General features: G+C 44.4%; 1 protein-coding gene across 4 annotated transcripts in view; it reads right to left on the bottom strand.

Annotated features, from left to right (window-relative positions):
• The window catches only part of CHD6 (chromodomain helicase DNA binding protein 6), a 202719-nt gene that overhangs the window by 32272 nt on the left and 147661 nt on the right, over positions 1-22786 (bottom strand). For all 4 annotated transcript variants that reach the window (XM_073236592.1, XM_073236595.1, XM_073236594.1 and 1 more), the window contains exons 19-27: positions 21812-21991; positions 20658-20768; positions 18751-18953; positions 17872-18071; positions 17045-17204; positions 12525-12614; positions 10154-10257; positions 5748-5877; positions 4216-4276 (exon numbers count right to left, since the gene is read on the bottom strand). In XM_073236592.1, coding sequence (XP_073092693.1) covers positions 4216-4276; positions 5748-5877; positions 10154-10257; positions 12525-12614; positions 17045-17204; positions 17872-18071; positions 18751-18953; positions 20658-20768; positions 21812-21991 — 1239 coding nt within the window. The remainder of the gene's footprint in view (positions 1-4215; positions 4277-5747; positions 5878-10153; positions 10258-12524; positions 12615-17044; positions 17205-17871; positions 18072-18750; positions 18954-20657; positions 20769-21811; positions 21992-22786) is intronic.

Raw genomic sequence — 22786 nt, 5'->3', positions numbered from 1 at the left:
GTGAATTTTCTAAATTATATATCTTGCAATTGCAACAAAACTATAATGTTGTCTGATATGGTTCTAAATGTATCTAGAAGAAATATTTAAGACAATCACATTATAAATGGGTGAGGGTAAAAGGACGAAGCTAGAGGTAAGGTTTCTTCACTTTAACTGGTAAAATGATGATACCAGTGGACTGTGATATAGTACATATATATAGTGAAATATCTAGAATGACCACTAAAAAGCTAAAAAAAGCCATAAATCAAAAAGGCATCACAAATAATGTTCAAGTAACAAGAGGAAAACAGGAAAATGAAAAAAGAAACAAAGACAGAGAAAACAATAAAATATCAGACTTAGGCCTTAATGGATCAATAATCACACTACATGTAAATGGATAAATATACCAACTATAAGACAGAGATTGGCAGAGTGCATTAAAAACTATGACCCAACTGTATGCTGTCTATAGGAAACTCACTTCAAATATGATAAAGGCAAGTTCGAAGTAAAAGGATGAAAAATTTGCATCATGCAAACATTAATCAAAGGAAATCAGCAGTAGGTATATTAATATCAAAAAGTACACTTTAGAGGAAAGAAAACTATGAGACAGAGATGGACATTTTATAATGATTAACAGAGTCAATCCACTATGAAGACATAGTCCTAAATGTGTACACACTAAACAGAGCTGCAAAACATGTGAAGCAAAAACTGACAGAAGTGGAATGAAAAACAGACAAATCCTGGAGCTGGAGACTTCGATAATCTTCTGTCAACAAGTGATGAAACAATCAGGCAGAAAATCAGCAAGGATACAGAAGAACTCAACAACTCTAACAACCAACAGGATCTAACTGACATCTATGTAACACTCCATCCAACAATAGCAAAACACATATTGTTTTTCAAGTGCCCATGGGACATATACAAGATAGACAGTATTCTGGACCATAAAACAAACCTTAACAAATTTGAGACAATCGAAATAATACAGAATGTGTTTTCTGAACACAATGAAATCAAGCCAGAAATCAAAAAACAGAAAGAGAATGGGAAAATATCCAAACACTTACAAACTAAATGATACATGTCTATAATTCATGGTTCAAAGAGGAATTCTCAAGGGAAATTTTAAAAAATACATTAAACGGAATGAAAATAAAAATACAACAAAGTGAACTTTGAGGGACATAGCTAAAGCAATGCTGAAAGGGAAATTTATAGCACTGAATTAATACACTGAACGAGTGGAGAGTCTCAAATCAGTAATCTAAGCTCCTAAACAAAAAACCTAGAAAAAGAAGAGTAAAATAAAATCAAAACAAGCAGAAGGAAGGGAATAATGAAGAGCAGAAATTAATAAAATTTAAAACAGAAAAACAATAGAGAAATGAACAAAGAATAACACCACAAATTCTGCAGACATCAAAAGGATAAGGGAATACTATGAACAACTCAACACACAGAAAATCAACAACTTGGATGAAACAGACCAATTTTTTGGAAAACACAAACTATCACAACTTACTCAATATAAAAGACATTTGTATTCAATAATTTAAAAACTTCCCTCAGAAGGAATTTCTATGCCCAGTTTCACTGGAGAATTCTACTAAAGGTTTAAAGACTTAATACCAATTCTAGACAATGTCTATCAAAAAACAGAAGAGAAGAAAGGGAACATCCAATTCATTTTATGAAGCTAACAATACCTTGGTATCAAAACCAGACAAAGATAGTACCAAAAGACAACTATAGATGAATATCCCTCATGAATATAGATGTAAAAATCCTTAGCAAAATATTAGTAAACTTGGAGTTTACTGAGGGGTAAGAGGCTGGTTAAATATTTGAAAATCAATGTAACCTACCATAATAATAGGCTAAATAAGAAAAGTCACATGATCGTATTAATTGCTGCAAAAATGCATTTGACAAAATTCAACATCCATTCATGGTAAAAATTCTCAAAAAAACAGGAATATAGGGGAGAGCCTTCATCTTTGATAAAGAGCATCTACAAAAAGTTTAGAGGTAACATTACACTTAATGAATGTCTTCCTCTACCAGGAACAAGGCAAGGATGTCTGCTCTTACCACTCTTATTTAACACAGTGCTGGAAGTTTTAGTGCAATAAGGTAAGAAAAGGAAATATAGTCATATAGATCAGAAAGGAGCAAATAAAACTATCCCTATTTGTAGATGACACAGAAAATCTCAAGAAACCTAATAAAACCTCCTAGAACTGACACCTGAGTTCAGCAAGGTTGTAGGACAAAAGATAAATATAATACCATTTACAATTACTCCAAAGAAATTAAATACTTAAAAGTAAACCTATAAACATGTACTGGACTTGTTTGCTGAAAAACTACAAAACAATAAAAAAAGAAATCAAAGATCAAAATAAATGGAGGGATAAATAATAAGCTTTAATATAGTAAAGATGTCAATTCTCCCCAAAGTGATATATGGGTTTAATGCAATTCTTATAAAAATCCCAGCAAGAATTTTTATGGATATAGAAGAGTAGTCTAAAATTTATATGGAAAGGCAAGGAATAAGAAAAGTCAAAACAATTTTGAACAAGAAGTGGGAGGAATCAGTCTCTCCAATTTTAAAACTTATGATACAGTTACAGTGATTGATACCTACGCTATTGGCAGAGAAACAGATAAACAGATCAGTGGAACAGAACCGAGAACCTAGAAATAGTTCCATACAAATATGTTCAACTGATTTTTTGGACAAAGGAACAAAAGCAATTCAATGGAGGAAAGATGGTCTTTCAAAACAAATGGTTCAAGAGCAACTGCACATCAACAGGTAAAAAATAAACCTCAATCTAATAATTCTCTCCATTTATGTGAAAATGAACTTAAAATGGATCACAGACTTAAATGCAAATTATAAAACAGAAAAAAACTGAGGAAAATCTTTGGGATCTGCAGAGTTGTTAATACCAAAAGTATGATCCACAAAAGGAAAACTGATAATTGGAATTAATAAAAATTAAAAACTTTTATTCTGTGAAAGACAATGTAAATGGGATAAAAAGACAAATTACAGGATGAGATAAAATATTTGCAAACCATATCTGACAAAAGACTAGTGTCTAGAATATGTAAAGAACTCTCAAATATCAACAAACAGAGAAACAATGCTATTAGAAAAAGGGCAAAGGACATGAAGAAACACTTTACTGAAGAGTCATGCATATGGAAATTAAGCATATAAAAAGTTGTTAAACATCATTAGCCATTAGGGAAATACAAATTAAAACCACAACAAGATATCACTATGCACCTATCAGAATGGCTCAATTAAAAAATAGTGACACCACCAGTTAGGGTGAGGATAAGTGGATCACTCATATATCACTGGTGGGAATGTAAAATGGTGCAGCTACTCCAAAAAGTTTGGCAATTTTTTAAACAACTAAACGATGTAACTACCATGTGACCCAGCAATCAAATGGAAATAGATGTTCACATAAAATTTATATGCCAGTGTGTACAGAAGTATTTGGAATAGCAAAAAATTGCAAACAACCCAGATGTCCTTCAATGGATGAATGGTGACACAAACTGTGGGACACCAATACCACGAAATAGTACTTAGCAATAAAAGGGAATGAATTATTGCTACAGACAGCAGTATTGATCAATCCATAGGGAATTATGCCGACTGACAAAAGCCAATCCCCAAAGGTTACATGTTGTATGATTTCATTTACATATTCTTATAATGACAAAATTGTAGAAATGTAGAAAACGTTAGTGGTTTTCAGGGATTAAAAAGGAGGTGAAGGCAGGAGGGAAGTGGATGTGGCTATCAGAGGGCAACATGATAGATCTTTGTGGTCAAGGAAATGTCCTGTGTCTTGACTCTATCAATGTCAGCATCCTAGCTATGATATTGTTCTACAGTTTTGCAAGATGTTCCCACGGTGGGAAACTGGATTAAAAGGCACACAGGATTACTTTCTATTGTGTCTTAAATTGCACCTAAAATCTACCATTATCTCCAAACCAAATATTTCATTAGAATAGAAGTTCAATGTAGGCTGTATGTTGACAATTTCAATAATAAATGTTGGGGAAAATTCAATGTAATTGCAGCAATGCAATCAAGTTCCCTAAGACCACACTACCAAGATAGTCATTTCTCTCTTGATAGTAAAGATCGTGCAGAGTACCAATACAGCACATCTGACTCACCGTTTGTTTCTGAAGGCCATCTAATTTGTCTTCAGTATTATCTTCTTTCTCCACGTTACTTCTAAATAAAAGTAAGAAAAAAAGAGGCATTACAGACTACTTAGGAGCTATTCTGCAATGAGGATGCTTATAAGAAACTCCCCTAAATCAATGACCAAAGTGAGCATTAGTAGATCCCTTTTCTCACAGGCCTCAAAATCTTGTTTTTCCAGTGTCTTAACTTCTATGGGCAAGTTCACAGACCGGCTGTTCAACAATGATGCTATAACATCAAAGGTAATTACTGCCTATCAGGAGTTGGCTTAGTACGTGGTTGTGATAAAAGAACAGACTCTACAGGCAAACCAAGCGAAGCCTGCATGCCCACCCCAGCTACAGGGGAATAGTCTTCACACAGTCACTTACACTCAGCAGCAGTCACTTCCTTGCAAGGAAGCTCTGCTGTGACTGCTAAGAAGGAAGTACACTTTGCCCTCATTCCCAACACACTTGCCTCTAAGTTAGCTGCCTGATGTCTTCTCCCTGTTAGCTTAACCACTGCTGATGTCTCTCTATTTTTCATGATTCTTCTTAAAACTGACTTGAAGTACTCCTGTCTAAAATATTCTTATCTTTACTGCTCAGGCCCCGAGGCAGTAGCATTTCCTACCTTCTGCTAAGCCACAGAAAGACAGCCTCCCCACAAAAATCTAAGCTTTATGCCATTTAGAGAGTTACGGTAATTCAAGTGTTCATTGGGGTTAAGGACAGGTGGAAAACGCACCCCTTTTCTTGGCCTTGGCAGATGGCAAGGAGCTCCTGACAGTACCACACCCTCATGTCTGGCAACAGCTCTACCCAATGTAAGCAGTATCTGTTACTTTTGAAGAGATCAAGTCAAAAACCTACCAAATACAAACCTAGAGATATGTGGTTATGTTTTCCAAATACATATATATTTTGGAGAGCCACAGCTTTTGGATGTTTGTTAAGCTTTCCTATGAATTTACACATTTTGGTGTTATGCCAACAGTAAATAAAACCCAGTCATGCTTCCATACTTTCTGTACACAACCCATAAATTCCATGGCCATCAAGCAGTGGCTCCTAAACTCACCTTACTCATGGACCATGCAATCCCAAATTAATGCTGGAATTTTACCTGAGATATTTCAAGGTCAGGAAGCCTGTACTTGCTGTGTCTCTTCTTAGCTTTCTGCCACGTATGAGAGGTCAGAATTCTGCCTTGAGCCTCCTCTGACCAGATGAGAGGTGAGTCTGGTTAAGGAGTGGGGCAGGTGGTGGCAGCTTGGGGAGCCCACAAAGAACAGGAACTGGTATTTGGTTCAAAGTACTTAGATATCAATGGAAAGGCTTGTGGTGTAGCAGGATGGAACCAAAGCAATTCTGGAAAGCAATTCCAGCAAGGTGAGGTTTAGGGGAGAAGTCAGACCCTGAGGAAAAGACTATGAGAGCCTGGATATATGAGGAAGGGTCACAGATTCATGGCATGGCATGGCATGTCACATCAGAGGGCCGATGCAGCTTCTCACCTTTCGGGTATGTCTGAGGTCCCATCTGCAACACCCTGTTCTGCAGAAAGGGACTTCTCATCTGGCATCCCAACTTTCTCCAGGAAGCAAAGTGCGGGGTCTGCTCGCATGGCATTGTACCTCTCATACCCTGATAAGGAGCAAGGAGCAACATTAGAGGTCATGTCAGAACCCACAAACCCACCCTGGGCCTCGGACAGTCATTTGGTTTCCCTATTAAGTAAAAAACAAAACAAACAAAAGTGCTCATTTCAGTGTAATTGGAATCTCCTATCAGGGAAAGATCCTTGAGCTCAAGTCAAGTGCACACCTCTAAGTAGTGCTTGACCAAAAGTGAAATCTTATATAAATAATCTCTGTCCATGAAGAGACACCAGGCACAGACACATTCTCATTTGTTTGCTCTTTTGGGCAATAAAGGGAAGCAGGGAAGTTGGTTTTGCAATTTCTCCCCTTCATCCGCCAACATTGGACACTTTGTTATCTCCTAAACGGGCCTTGCTTCCTGATAGTCCAGTTTTATCCCATGTGTTAGGGAAGCTGAACAAAGTGATGGATGCAAGGGATGAAATATAAAGACCACGATTATGTTAACTGCATGAAAGTGAACCTGTTGCCTTTGTATTCACAAACTCACTACAAAATCCTGATCACTACTGGCCAGGGCTTTTGAATTGCCTCTCACCACATCTCCACAGTAAAAAACTGATGGAGAACTGTGGTTCAGAAAAGAAACCTCAAAAGGAAGGCAAGGCAATGGAAAACCTCACTTTTACTTTGATAAAGCCCATGTGTGGGAATTTTTTTTATTGACTCTAATGTAATGGAACAGGATCTGGTCACGTAAAAGATCCAGATCTATCATTACATGGAACTATCTTAGGGGAAACTCCTTCATGATCACAAAAAACCTCTCTGTGTGGCTGCTAGCAAACAAAGTCAGCTGCCAGCTCTGTAGCATGTACACGGGGCCCCCATGACAGGTGACAAGATGCTGCATCTAAAGTGAGAGCCAGCCCGGGTGCTAGTAACAGGCTTTGTGGGCTATTTCATTTCTCCATTGGCTTTTTTCTAATTTATTTTGCTATCATTAATGTACAATTACATGAACATTATGGTTACTAGACTCCCCCTATTATAAGGTCCCCACTGCATACCCCACTACCATTCCTGAGTCAAATGGTATTTCTATTTTGAGTTTTTTGAGGAACCTCCATACTGCTTTCCACACTGGTTGAACTAGTTTACATTCGCACCAGCAGTGTAGGAGGGTTCCCCTTTCTCCACATCCTCGCCAACATTTGTTGTTGTTTGTTTTTTGGATGTTGGCCATCCTAAGTGGTGTGAGGTGATATCGCATTACGGTTTTAATTTGCATTTCTCTGATGATTAGCGATGTGGAGCATCTTTTCATGTGCCTGTTGGCCATCTGAATTTCTTCTTTGGAGAACTGTCTGTTCAGCTCCTCTGCCCATTTTTTAATTGGCTTATTTGCTTTTTGTTTGTTGAGGTGCATGAGCTTTGTCTAATTTCGGTGTCAACTGCTTATCGGATATGTCATTTATGAATATATTCTCCTATACTGTAGGATGTCTTTTTGTTTTGCTGATGGTGTCCTTTGCTGTACAGAAGCTTTTCAGTTTGATATAGTCCCACTTGTTCATTTTTGCTTTTGTTTCCCTTGCCTGGGGAGATATGTTCATGAAGAAGTCACTCATGTTTATGTCCAAGAGATTTTTGCCTATGTTTTTTTCTAAGAGTTTAATGGTTTCATGACTTATGTTCAGGTCTTTGATCCATTTTGAGTTTACTTTTGTGTATGGGGTTAGACAATAATTCTCCATCAGCTTTTGTTTTACTATCACTGGTGATGCAGCTCTGTCTGTCCTTCACCCTGCAGGCAGCGCTGGGGACCTTCTCTCTGAGGAGCAGGTACCCCCAAAGTGCCTCTTCTGCCACCTCAGTGACAGGTGCCGCCCGCATGAGGCATACGGTAGGGCAACTGTGGTGCCTTTTGTTCTTCCTTGTGCACAAATTCCTTAGGGCAGAGATGGGATTACTCTGTCTCTCTCCTAAGATGGTGGGCTCCTTAGGAAAAGAATCCATGCTTGTTTTTACTCTTCATTATGTATTCAGTGCCCAGCACAGGGCACTGTGCACACTACTGGCTGTGTGAGGCATGTTACCAGATTTTCTTCCAATAATCACTGGAGGAAGAAACATTTGCACCCTCTCCCCACGTTCTACCCCAGCTCACACCAAAACAAAAATGCCCTCGATGCTCTTGCTGTCTCGAGGAAATTCATTCTGCTGTCTCCGTCTGCTCCATTCCATCAAGAGGGTGCTTTGTCTGGTTGGAGGGATGGTGAGAGCTTCCTCCATGGACCCTTACTATTGAGGGAGGTTAGCTGGCTGTAAGCACCCTACCTTCGTGCACTCTGAGCCCGACAGCCAAGAAGTGGGTCAGGTTCCTCCAAGGGCTTATCACCTGGGGAAGTTTCTACTCTGCATATTTCCTCTTGGTACGTGTGGGTCTGAAGTCTCGACAGACTCTGCATTTCTATTTCTCAAGCCTCTGTGAAGTCAGAGGTGAGAAGGGGCCTGATACGGTCCCTCAGAAGAGCCTGACAGCTGTCCTGAGAAAAGCGCAGTAGGAGCCGTACCAGCAGTACAAACAACGATGAGTAAAGCCAGGCCTGGGCAGGGCGTGGGCTGCTGGCCTCTTCACTTAGTCTAAAAGCTCCTAAGCATGTGGACAGAAATACGAAACTCCCTATCTTGATCAAAGCTTCATAAACCCAGGCTGCCCTAGAGGAGTGGAAGTCACTACATGCAGCTGAGAGCTGTCAAGAGCATCATTCAGGATGGGTCTGCTACAGGGCTCTCGCTGCTGCAAGCAATCAAAGATTCAGCCAAGTCCTCCACGGGGGTAGCTCACAGAGGGAACTGCGGCTATGTTCTTCTGGTGTGAGCAGGGTTGTAGCAGGCCACGTCTGGGGTGGACTAAAGAGCCACAGATCCTCAGACAATGAGCAGCTGTGTGTTCTTAACAAAGAAAATGGTCACAGCACTATAGCTCATACCTATGACCCAAGGTGTGGAGGCGAGGCAGACAGATTCCTGGAAAGGGGCACCACACAGCCTGGCTGACTGAGAATGTTCCTTCGCCACCAGCACCTGGTATCGGGGAGTTTCCCTGTCACCTGTGAGACATGCTGTGTGGGCTTGGTTAAACTGTGGCAAGGGCACATTATACAGGGTGGTGAGGTGTGTTACCCAGGTGAGGCCAGGCCTAAATCTATGCTCGTGGAATGTCGGATGGGCAGGATCTGACTGGACTCGGGAGGACTCCAAGGAGGATGGGCTGGGGGGGCCCACCACAGGCACCAGTCCAATGTAGTCTAGGCTGACTCAATGTGACAATCCAACTAAATGGGTCTCGTCCTGTCTGAAAGTGAGCCGTCTGTGTGGCTTACATCCAGTCCGCTCAGCCCCCTAGCGCTGGGACCAGAGGCTGGGTTTCCTCCATCTTTACAGGTTGCCTTTTAAATGCATCACAAGCCACGATGAGGTGCTTCAGGCATTTCACACATCACCGTTTGGCACCTGACTGAGTTCACCTCAACTGGACAGGAAACAGGTCAGAGAAATGCATGGCTGGGGACAGGCATTTACTAAGTGGCAGAGCTGACAGTGAAAGCTCGGGGTAACTCTTTTTTACTGTGAACATTGCTCTCCAGTCTAAAATTTCAGTTAATGCACCTGGCAGGGAAGGTGAGTACCAGGCACATTGCACTGACTACCAGCCGGCGTCTTCATTATTCATTTTCACCACTGGCTGAGTGCAAGAGCAGCTGATCAGAACAGCGCCTGAAGTGAAGGAGGGCACGCGCATGTAGGTTTCTCCAAGCTACTTTAGGTCCCTGGTTATTATATTTAATAAAAGCATGTCCATGCCACATTCTCTTCTTAAATTTTATGCCAATAGGGTGAAAGATACACACTAGGAATATGGAGATTATCTGGAATGGCTTTAGAATTCTATATACACATGAAACGGTAATACCTAACATTTTCCCCATTAATTTATTCCTTCATTCAAGAAACACTGGATGCTTTCTATGTGTGAGGCACTGGGCCCCAACTAGGTCTGCAAGAGTAAATGTGAGCGAGGCAGACCCAGGACCGACGGTGCAGACAGGCCATGTGAAGAAGATGCTCAATGAACCAGTCTTGGTGGCCCCAACCCCCTTTCCAAGTTCCTCACTGATACTAATGGTTATCATATTTTCATGGCTCACACATTCATCCAGTTGAAATTCTGAGAGGACAGAGATGAGGCTCTTTCTAAGAGAAACAGGCAAAAGGACATGGAGATTTACAGGAAAGGGGACTGAAATACACACCGTGTTTGAACACACCAATCAGAAGGGACTTATCAGCCTCAGCATCCCACCACTCCACTGGGATTTCCACGTAGTCGATGTCAGGCAGAGGCACTTCCAGCTCCCTGTGGAAGGAAGGGCATGGGCTCAGAGCTCCTTCAACACAGACAGAGAACCTTGCAAGAGCTACTGGCTGAACCCTGGTATTAAGCCACATCCCTGACTGCCTGCTTAGATGCTGAAGTAATAAGGACTCAGAAGGCTGTGGGACAAGGTTTCTTAACCAGTGCTTCCCATCAGGCTCACCTAAGAGCTACTTCTGTTTATGTACTTGGTTCCAGGCCCATCTTAGACTGACACAGAACCTTGAAGCATCTCTTGGAGGACCGTCAGTCAGTCTGGGGCAAGGGACCCTGGGGCCTGACATCACCTTCAGGTGAGAGCCAGAGCACAAGCTATCTGTCATCTGACGGTAGAACACTTCCCAAACGGCTGAATTAATACATGATCAAAGTGCTGGAAAGAAAAAGGCCCAAGTCATCTTGGTTCAACATGCAGATCTCAAGCACTATTTGAGACACAACAGCCTGAGTTAGTACCTGCAGAGACAGGGAGACAGCCTTTCAGAGGACAGGTGACACTACGGGTGGCACCCCCTGGCAATGGGCTGCTTAATAGTCTGTTGGGTCAAAACGGATCAAAAACTGCACTGCTTCTGGCCAAAGGGATGAATATTACTCACCTGGGGAGCAGACATACAGAGACGGAGCAGGCCTGTCCCCTCAGCCTTTCCCTGACTTTCGGTCCTTGTCCTGAGATCTCACACGGGCCCTTAGCACACTATCTTCACCTGTCTGAGCGCAGTCCTTACTCTGGAAAGGCTTTGGGATGTGGGGAAGAACATCTACCTGGACAGCTCCTCTTTCCTACCTCCCAGCTGCCTGGGATGGTTCTTCTGCAACATCTGAGTTCCTTCCACCGGGCTCTTACCGAGAGGCTCCCTCTGAGGGGACAGTGTTCCCAGGTCCCCACCTTTCTAGACAGCTTCCTAGAAAGGGGCCTCTGCGGGGCACATTGCTCTGCCTGCACAGTGCCATGGGCTCTTACCGAGAGGCTCCCTCTGAGGGGACAGTGTTCCCAGGTCCCCACCTTTCTAGACAGCTTCCTAGAAAGGGGCCTCTGCGGGGCACATTGCTCTGCCTGCACAGTGCCATGGGCTGAATGATGCTCCAGGGATGAACTGTTGTTCATTCCTCATGGCAGCTTCTCCACAGTAAGGCACTAAACTGAACAGGACCTATGAGAGCCAAGATTCAGGGGCACGGAGGAAAGGAGGGAACGGGCAGGCAATGGACTCACCCTCTCCATGCTCTACCTAGCTCGGACCCATCTGTATGTCTAAGAAAGCACACGGCACAGGGATGAGTACATTTAGGTAGATTACCTCTGCCAGGTAATCCCTGATGTAAATGATCAGGTTGAACTGTGCTACATTTATACAACTCATGAATTGAACCTTTTGGCCAAAACACTCAACACCCCCATCCCAACTAGAAATGACTACAGAAAGCACGCTAACAGTCCTTGTGATGACAGCTCCTAGTTATGAGCTACCCAGTGAGCAGGACTATTGATGTCTTTCACCTTTCTCCTTCTTCAGTGGTCTTGTGACCACGGAAGCCATTAGCACTGCCCAAAGGAGAGAGAGAGAGAAAGAGAGACCACAGCCCCTGTAATCTCAAGCCAAGCGCACACTTCTGATGTCCTCTGGGGATGGCAGGCATTGTCCGGGGCCAGAGCAAACGACAGGTCTGGGGAAGGGGAAGGACACTGTCTGGTGGCCCCACCTATAAACTCTGATTATCCGACAGCTTTACCAAGCGGTAGCAGGGAGCTCTGGCAGCTCATCCCTGAAATCCTGGGCGATTGTCACAGGATTCTACAGCTTTGGAAACATTAATTTATAAAACAAAGGTGTAAACAGGTCACAATTATTATTAATATGATTAGCAAATAAAGGAGAACTACTCAAATGTAGAAGAGTATGAGGGCTGAGAGTGGGAATTCCAGTGTGCACCTGTTGGATTAAATGTATCTAAGTAATTCATACACATCCTATGATGACAGTTTTAAAAGCAGTTTTATACTACTGGGGAAAAAGAAAACTAAAAACCTCTAGGAAACTGTTTTTTCTCCTTTATTTTACCTGTAGATGATCTGTCTGGACTGTCCTCACCTGCCCTGCCTGCCCTGCCATCTAGGACACCGATCCAGGGGTGAGTGGAGAACACGGGCCTCCTGAAGCACGGGTAGGTCTGGCTATTTCTATGAACAGGCACTTGATGGCAAGTCTTGAACACTGAGCTGAGAGCCTCAGGCTGACTTGTTTTACCTGGAGGGAGTTCCTTCAAATGCTTTGTCAGCTGCTTCTCCCAGTATTTCAGCTTTTAGGTAGTACAGCATCCGGACGCGCAGAAGTACCCTACGCAAGGAGAGCACACAGTGCAAACACGTCAGGACTGTGAGCTGCCTGGGCACTGTCACCCACAAGCTGACACAAAGAAATTTGGACATTCCCATGTCGTTAGTGATACAAACTAATATATGAGAAACTAGAAAAATAAAACTGATGACAGCTGTTACTGTGATTATTCCTGTTTTACACAAGAAAACTGTATCTCGTTAGGCAGAAACAGCGTTCTCCAGGTACTTGGGAGAGGGTGGCCCCTTCCTTATGGCCACAATAACCTCTTAGGCAGAGCTGCATTCCAAGAGACTGGTAACCGGTTTGCTAGTTTAGTCAAGAGTGAGTCACACTGAACGGTGTTTTCGTTTCCCTTGAACATAGTTAAATAAATATTAAGGTCAAAGAGTAATCACGGATTCTCCTGAGGTGCTCAAGTCACTGTGACTCCATGGGACTGCACTCAGGCTCCACGGGAATGCACCAGCCATGCTGGAGACAAGGCAATTAAGTAAGCATTTGCCGGGCACCTGCTGCGTGCCTGCACCACACTGGGCATGGTGAGGCACATGACAGAGTAAGCCATTCCCCATTCTTGCCGAGCCTGCAGCATCCAACTGTGAAACAAGACCAACCATAAAAGAATCTGAGCACAGCAGATAACCATAGGGGTAGAGGGAGGGGAAGAGTCAATTTATACAGACACAGGTGAAAGGGCAGGTGGGCACAGAGAAGCTGACCGTGTTCCAGGAGATGCTTCACAGTCACAACTACGCTGCAAGGAGGTTTGGAAGAGTTCAAGTAACTTGCTCAATACCAGTCAAGAGTAAAGCCTAGCTATTAAAAAAAAGCACATTTACATGTAGAGGAGCTGATTTCCACTTAACTTGTTTAAGAAAAAGAGAGGGCTCAAGTAGTATGTAAAGTATATCCTATCTGGGGAAGATGACAGGAGGCATATGATTCACCTTTGCTGGTACTCGCACCGGGCAGCCCTTGGACGGACGGGGTGAGCAGTGGTCGGCTGCCTTTGGAGGGGGAAATGGGAATTGCAAGTGGGAGGAAAACTTGCTTTTAACAAAGTTTTTTTTAACACATACATGTACTGCCTTTTCAAAAGATGTGAATAATGAAGGGCTGAGGCCTCTGAAAGAGCATAATTTCTTAGATCGGGGTAGAATGTGCCCCCGTGGGCTCAAGTAGTAGGTGGCAACACAAACAATTAAGAACTTTTAGAATGGAGTGAACCCTTACTTTTCTGGTATGCCATTCCTCACCTCAGCTGTCAGTCAATGCAAATAATTTCAAGATTTTCTTTTTAAAGCTCAGACAGTAAGAACTCTTAAGGACTTATAATTGTCGTCGATCTTTCTACCCAGCTGGCAGTAGCTGATGACCTCCTTAGCGAGAACTGGAATGACAGTGTCTTAGGTACGGAATTCCTGCCTACTTAGACCTGGTTCCATAAGAGAAGGCCTTCCTGAAGATGTGAGATGGAGCTCTATTTATCCAAAGAGGAGAAAATGTGTTGGTGTTTGGCAGTATCTATAGCGTGAGAACATAATTTAAAGCCAACAGTCATCACTTGTTCTCCAAACGGGAAGCAAATCAATTCAGAGGACAGACGAACAACTCCTCTTGGAGAACCCCCTCCCACAGAGGGAGACGATAATTCCAGCTGGTGTTTGAACTCATTTGTAACAGTCTTACTTTAGCCAAACAGAATTTTCAGAATGGAGTGAACCCATTAATATTTTAGGCATCAGTATTACCTTTTCCTTATTAAAAAAAAAACTTTTTTCTTGTTGATATGAAACATACTTCCAGAATATGCACTCTGCTTAAACATACAGCTTGATGAATTTCCACAAACTGAACTCACGTGTATCCAGGATCCAGACTGGGAAGCGGAATGTTTTCCCAGAAGGCCCCTGGTATTCCCCTGTAGTCACTGTCCCCATCCCCACGTAGAGTCACCGTCCTGACTGCACAGAGCTTAGATTTATAGTATTTGTTTTCTGACTTTTGAAAGTTCTTTTCATGACAATCTCATGACCCTAAATACTACACTACTACTACTATTAGACAATGCTTTGTGTACTTGCTATGTGCCAGCATGTATTAGCTCACTCACTCCTCATAACAATGATAAGAGGTAGGAACTATTATTATTCTCATTTTCTAGATGAAGGAAAGAAGGCACACAGGTCAAGTAATTCACCTGCTGGTAAGTAATGGAGCCCAGATTTGAATCCAGGCAGTCCTGACCCCAGAGCCTATCTTAACCCTTTATTTGCTATTGGGGTGGCAGTAAATCTGCTATTTATCACACCTCCAGCTGAAGAAATTCTGACTATTCTCCATTGTACCTCAGCACAGAACCAGGACCCAAGATCAAAGGGTGGAAGTTTCAAGAAAGTAGATTTTAGATTCAATATACAGAAGGACAATTAAGTAGAATCATCTGGTCATTAAATGAACGTTGCTAGGAAGGCCCAAGCAGAGGCTAGAAGATGCCCTGTCAGGATACTGCCCACGACTCTCACACTGAGAGGAAGGAGCTCCGAGTCCCCGCCAGCTCTGAGACGCTGGCTGAGCCAGAACTAAGATGACAGTGGTCTCCATTAGACTCAGAATAATAAATAACAATTAGCATCTTTGAACTTGAGATGTGTCTTACTGCTTGATTCCCAGGTCAAGCATGCACTAAGAAAGGGCTAAGGGGTGGTGGCTAGGGATGCTAAGGAATTCCTCAAAGGTGGAAATTGGTTCTGGCCATCCTCTGTGACCATTTCTGCAGCATCAAGGGACGTTCTCTGTCAACCTCCAGCTCAGCCTATGTTCAGAGCTCCGGATGCACACTGCAGCTGTGGACATGACGGCCAAACGCTGCTGGAACTGCACAAGGCAAAACCTGAGCCCTTCGCTTTGCTCTTCACCCTCCAGTGAATGTGACAAGTCTGATTCTGTCTTGGCTACAAACGCTGCCATTCTCCTGGCCCATGAGGCTTATAACCACAGAGTTAGCTGCTTTGTGTATGCCTCATCCCACATTATGGACTCTTCCTCAGTCATGTCTCTCAGAGATGACCCTTTCTCCCCAGTTCTACCATCAGCACCCTAACCTCGGTCCTCACGATCAATACTTAGATTACGACAGAACTCTCCCAGTTGGCCATTCATCTCTAGGCTTACTCCACCCTGCAAACTGCTGCTGATCCATTTTTCTCCCCAAATACATTTGGTTTTTTTTTTTTAATATCTCACTTGTTCAAGAAATATGGTTGCTTCCTATTTACTGAAGGCTCCTCAGTAGCCTGCTGCAGGGCTCCATCAGCAAGACCACGTACCTAGCCAGCCTCCTCTTCTGTCCCTACATGGTAGCTGACTTAGTCACATGGAGTCTGCTGTCGGATCCTGCCCCAGTCAGGCTCTACTACCAACAGCGTGTGCCCTTTACCTCTCAGCCTGAGAGCTACTGGCCCCCAAGAGCGTGTACTTTGTGTAGTTTTTATTGCAGTATTGGGCATGAGACCTATCTTCAAATATTTGAAGGAGTAAAGGGAAAGAATTAGAATTCATCTGCAAAAGAAAAAAAAAACACAACTCAACAATAACTACAGAACCATCAGGTTGATGTAACAGGGAGGAAGGTGAAACCTAGCAACACATCTTAATTTATGAGGCAATCAGCTCTTTGTAACCAGACGTTTGCAAGCAAAGGCCTTCCCACTGCCTACCAGAAATGCTGGGAGATGACACTTGCATGGCCTAGGAAGCTGAAGTAGATGATTTCCAAGGGTCCTTTAAATTTTAATAGATATATTGTACAGTCAAACAAATATCCAGGTGCAAAGTTGTCACTGTTTTGTGGCTAAGTGCCCTCACTTCCCAAAACTAAACTTCACAGGTTTCATTTTCTATTATTTTTTCCCCTTTTCCCTGGCACTCCCTTCCCCCAATGGCAGAGGTATCTCCCTAGGGATATAAAGAATACTACTCATATGTATGTCTATCAAATACCTGGAGGCCATGAATAGCAACAGCAAATTAGAAGAGGAAGCCATTTGGCATGGGGGCACTGAGAGTTGTGGCCACTAGGCCCAGTCTTCTGCTCTTGCTAATGTGACCTCAGGGGCAGAGAGAGGAAATAAAACAGTGCTATCACCACAGTGTCCTAAATGAATTTTGAGAGTCAGGTCAGAAAAACTCCTGTGGATACAAGCTATACTGGCAGAGAGGCCGGGGTCTGGGAGAGAGGAGATGTTGCTAACAGAGTGACAGAAGCTTCCGTGGATGGTTCCTGACCCAGCTTAGACCAGTATCCTGCCCTTCTAGACCTCGCTTGATATACAAGGGTGTCAGATGGTGTCCCACAGCCCTCGAGGGGTCGCAGGAGTCTGGATGGTCTGAGTGTGCTGCATGAGGGGAGGGGAGGGCACACTCACTTGTTACAGTGCTGTTTGAGGTGCTTCTTGTAGCCGTCGTCATGCAAGACCACCTCAGGGTTGCAGGTGGCCAGCCAGTCTGCATTCTTTAACTCTGGGAGCAGCAGCTGGTTCTTCGTCTTCTTCCCCTTTCTCCCTCTGGGAACTGGAGCAGACAACCCTGGAACAGAAAGGCAGGCAGATGAGCCAAGGGCCTCAAACATGGGTGTTAGGGTCCATGCTCCCTGGACAACAGACCCCCACTCCTCAGTCTACCAAACAGGGGTGGTGGTGAGGAGATGAACCCAGTCCCCTACTTAGTAAACTCCAGGACTGCTCAGTCAGGCAGTAACAATTTACTGAGTACCCTGTGAGGATCAACAAGTATGTCCCATAACCTGTGCCTTCCAGGAACTTACAACCTGACTAGGGAAAAGGAATACTGTATCTGAAACTCGACGGTGAGCTGTGGCCAAGCATAGGGAAGAAGCACAGCCCAAGAAAAGGCTCAGACGGTGGTGGGGCCGGGACAGAAGGGCAGGGTGCGGAAGACCACAGGGCACATGGCGTGAGTCCCCAGTTCAGAGGGGGAGCCCCGTGACACCTGGGTTAGTGGGTAGGACCGGCCTGTGGGAGACTTCAAGGGGGCCCAACTGTACTTAAACAGCACAAGTAACACGGGATGACTCAGAGAGAGTGAAAAGCCTCGTCATCCCCTCCCACAGGTGATACTCCGCAATGCACGGGAAAGGGAAGTCCCCAGAAGCACAGCGACGTGGGCCGAACAGGACGAGGGAGGGAGTGCGCAGGAGTTTGCGCTTCTCAGGCGCGGCCCTGCCGCCTCTCACCTGAGTGGTTCTGGAGGGTCTGGGCCTGCCCATCTTTGGTAGGTGTGATCAGTTCCCAAATGAAACTCTTGATCTTCTCATCCCCCTTGTAATGCTTGACACAGTACACCAGCAGGGCACGGCAAATCATCTCCATGTCCTTCTCATTCAGATGCCACTTGAATCGCCCATGAGTCAGGATGTCTTTCCACCGGCCCCAGCTGAGAGTGGAAATACAGAAGGGTGTTGGAGGGAGGAAGGGCCGGGCGTGCCCTCAACACCGCAGGACAAACAGAGGAGCCAAGAGTGCTTCTTGTCCTCTGCTGGGTCTATTGATCGCCGTGGGCTTTGTCCTTAACAGCCTTCGAGGACCGCATGCTGTAGCACACCAATGTCCTTCAGGTGACATGGACACTGGACACTGAGAGCTTCGTATGGCCACTAGAATGTTAAGAAGGTAGGGACAAAAATATCTGGAGCAGAGAAGAAGTTGGGAATTAAATTAGACTCCAGCTGCATATTCAAAAGCAATGGTGAGCTCCCAGAAACTAAACCTTCTATTTCTACCGGAGCCAGGGCCCTGCACGAATCATGTTTTGGCTGTAACATCTGCTATACTGACTCCTTATGCATCCTCAGGGGAGAAAAGCAGGAAATCAGTACCACGCAGCAAATTAGTAACAGGGATTTGCTGTGACAAGCATATGAGAAACTCAGGGCAGGTCTACAAAATGGCAGTGACTTAGGGGGTCAGGGGCAGGAAGCAGACAGCTCTCTCTTGTCTGACAGATCCTCCATCAGCCCCGGACCCCCGAGGTGATGGGAGACACACTGGACAAATCTCAGGGACTGAAAGACAGAGGGAAAGGGCAATAACTAACAGGCAGAGCCCATACCCACCCAAAGATGAGCAGGTTCTTCTCTACCCGGAAGCATTCAGCTCGGAGGTAGCGTCTGGTTTTGTCATTGAGGCGCCTGGACCTCGTGGGCCTGTCGTCAGAGTCGCTGTCTAGCTCGGAGAACTCCATGAGCTCATCCTCCTCAAAGGAGTTGTAGTGTTTGGTCTGCTTTCTCACACGAGGCCGGTCGAGCACTAAGCTTTCCTAGAAACAGAGAGGACTGCTGGGGAGAAAGCCCCTCTCTGCTCCCACCACAGTGCCCAAGCACATCCTCAGGACATGTGGGGAAGAACGACACCCTGGGGTCAGCCTCCAGCCGCAGAGGCCCTTCCCAGCACACCTGCTGTGTCTGCAGCAAGCAGAGGGGACTCTCGGGGAATTGCTAAGGTTGGCGTGTTCCCAGACCAGCACGCTGTCCGCCGCCATCTGCTGTTTCTGCAGTCATTCCAACAGGGCTATGGCAGGCCAGGCCCCCAGGGCCCAGAGTGACAGTCTGCTCTTGCCAAGAAAGACGGGCAGTGTGTTGTGCCCCCACATTTCTGCCCAGCATGCAGAGGCAGTCTGCGCTCTGGAGAAGGATAAGCCGGAGGAGAATTCCATCTGCTCGGCAGCGTTCTGAAGACAAACACATACTCCTGCTGCTCCGCTTTCTGCCTCCGACTGGCATTGACTACTAACCTTTTATCTTTCACTAAAAATCCCTAGCTAAGGAGCTGCGTTCATTCTGGAGGCTTCCTGGCCACAACCTCTGCTTCTTGTCTGGTCTCCACAGTTCGTGCTCCTGACCCTTCCCTTGCACCTCTTCCCAAAGTGAGGCTAAGCTCTGGAGTACTCCTCTCTGTGGGGTCCAAATTTCTAGTGCCACACCACCTGCTTCCCTCCTCGGAACATTCCAACACCACTTCTCACTGCCTATGGCAGGAGCTTTTCTTCCCCCTTTCCTACTGCCCTGCACACAGAGTAACTTCTTGATTGTGACACTGTCAAACACTCAAAACAGGATACTAAAGGGATTGCAGAAACTTCTTATTTGGAGAAAAGAGCTTGAGTTAAGCAACCTCTGGCAATCCTACAGAAGAATAGTTAAGGCTGGGTGCTGGTTACCGAATCAGACAGATATAAGCAGCACCTGTTTCCTGGGTCCATGGCAATTCAACACTCACCCAAGAAGACAGGTAGGTGACATGTGCTCATCCTGTGGTGAGGTGGCAGGTCAGAGATGGAGGGACAGGACATGAATATGTAAAGGCTGCCTCCCAATGTGCTAGGCAGGGTATGGTCACAAATGTTATCTCCAATCTGTAAACGGGGCATCACCACCTCCTTTTGCTACATGTCTTTGTTCACTTGTCCCGGTGAGGAAGGCCTTGCCCAAAGGCATACAGCTGGTGGCAGAGCCAGCATCCAAGCTCTGGTTTCATTCCAAGGCCATTCTCTCCCTCATGTTCAAATAGGACAATTAAAGATACTGGAAGAAGGGAAGTGAGGTCAACAATGCTTCTTTATTGTACTTTCCCTCTTCCTAGTATTTGTCAGAGGTGAAGTTTCTTCCATAGGAGGTGTTTTAAAAAAAAAAACAGGTAAATTAAACACATGCCACAGATGGATGCTTGCTTGGGTCAGAGGGCTACGCTTGACCTGTGTGGTCAATTCCAGTTCTAATTGCCTTTGTCAAGTTTCCCAGGTGCCCAGCCAACTGTATGTCCCATGAGGTCATTTTAAAATTAGGACAGTTAACATTCATCAAGCTCTGTCTGTACACCAGACATGTTTTAAGTGCATTATGTATAGCATTGCTTTTAAGAATTAAGGCTCGGGAGTAAACAATGACTTGAGCTGTGTGGGAATCATGGTCCTGTAAGACACCAGTGAAATGTTCAATGGCAGGAAACATTTTTAATGCTGTACCTTTTCATTCTTTGCTTCAGTATCCAGTTCAGCTATTTTAGCCCACTTCTGCCAGAAGTTTGGGTCATCTAAGGAAATATCTGTTCTGTTTCCTGAAGCCACAAAGCTAGCCTGCAAAGAAGACAGAGTCAATAAACTGCACTTGAACACAGTACAAATGAACAGAACACCTGTGTTATTTCAAATGCATCGGAAACTCAAGCACAGTATCCATCTACATTCAAAACCAAAACCCCCAATAAAGCCTTCAAAATGAATGTGAAAATCTCAAAGCTATTCTTTCTAAGTTTTGTTTTAAAGATTGGGTGAGGAAATTATAATTTTAACCAAAGGATCACTTTCTGGAACTTAAACTTGGAAGCAGGAAAACAAGCCTTAGATGATAATGACCATATGTTCCTTGATGTCTAGTTCCCTGTGAAAGGGCTAATTATTAAAACTTGTCTAGGTCTAATTTTTCTTTCAGTTCACAAATCACCAAATCTCTGCTACAGGAAAGGCACTGAGCTGCACAGTGTACAAAGACAAGCAATGCTTAAAAAAAGCGCCAAAGGTCCTTCTGAAAAAGCCCTACGTAAGTCACCAATAGGAGACGCAACAGGTCACACAGCTGACAGAGCCGATGGCCAGGGAAACCCGAGAGTGGTCCTCTAAGTGGTCAGATGAACTCAATTCTATATCCAGTGACCTGAAGGGCAGGGGAGAGAGGCACCTGCACTAGAAGCTGGGCATCTAGAGGAAAATCTCTTTTCTCATGAACTGAACAAAACCCTTGCTTGAGTTTGAGGAATGGAGTGTTCACTGGAATTTCAACAGATCAAGGAGTGAGTGCTCTTAGGAGAAAAAGTAAGATGACCAGTCAAGGCTTTCAGAGCAGTCTCTGTGAGCAGAGAATAGTGCAGACTAAGCATCTACCCTGCTCTCTGAGGACCAGCAGCCAAAGAAGTGGTGTTTTCTTCCTAGTCTCCGGCTCATTATTCAGACTCCCTCTAAAACCACGCATCTTCAGAATGTCACAGAGAACAGATGTGTAGCTGGGCCATTTCAATGGTCTGCCTTTAGAGAAACAGAAGCCTCGCTCACGAGGGTCAAAGAAAACACAATTCTGGCTTCGTCCCCGCTCCAACACAGCCTCTGGAGAGAAGGTCCTATACCTTGGCAAAGGTGGATCCTTGCCCTTCACACTGGATGGTAATGGTGTGCGTTCTCCTCTGAAGAATCTGATCTATGTCTTCTTCACAGAACTTGGAGCCCTCGTCTTCCTCGTCCATTAAGGCTCCATAAGCACCTTTCCGGAGCAGGTCTTCTACCTCCATTTTTGAAAGCTGTTGTACCTGGATAGGTCACGAAAGGCTACTCACAAAGTGGAAAATGCACAGGAGAAAAACAGACGCAAATCTGGCCTTTGTGGTTCAGTCCACAGCCACTTATTGCACATATCAGACGAATAAAGACATGGAAACCCAGATAAAGATGCTCAAGAGAACCATGGGGAGGGCAGGCAGACGATCCCCTAAAGGAGCTCTGGAATAAAACCTGGCTCCTGACCCAGCGGCCCTAACGCTCTCCAGGGCTCTGGTCATTACCAAATGTCACAGGCCATTAAAACTATGCATGACTGAAGAGGATATCTTTGATGATTATTTGATGTTTAAGTTTGGGTCTGTAGTCTTTAAAAACCTCCAGATGTACCAAATGAGCTAAAGAATAGTTATTTATTCATTATTAAATAAATACATTAGTATTGGAAATGATGTCATTTCTTAACCGAAGAAAGGATCCGGTGCCAAGTGTGATCTTCTCAACTGCTTGCTGAAAATGGGAAATGGGAATTCAAAACAGCCTTTCCTGGTTCTAATTAAGAATCTGGTTCTCTTTATATCACTCAGAAGAGGGAATTCCATGACTCTCAGCACTGGTAACTTGCAATATTATACTCAGCAACATGTGCATAGCTAAGAGGACCAAAGACACTCATTGAGAAGGCTTCAATCCCCCGTCTCTGCTGCGATGAGCCCAGAGAGTAAAGAGGTATCTGCTCTGTTTGCCTACACTTTAATACAACTTAAGAATCTTAGCTACAACTTTAATCCCCCTGGAAGAGGAAAAAGATTTTATTCACTGTCATA

Source organism: Manis javanica, chromosome 5 (genome assembly GCF_040802235.1).
Source record: "Manis javanica isolate MJ-LG chromosome 5, MJ_LKY, whole genome shotgun sequence".
NCBI lineage: Eukaryota > Metazoa > Chordata > Mammalia > Pholidota > Manidae > Manis > Manis javanica.
This window is presented reverse-complemented; position numbering and strand designations above follow the sequence as displayed.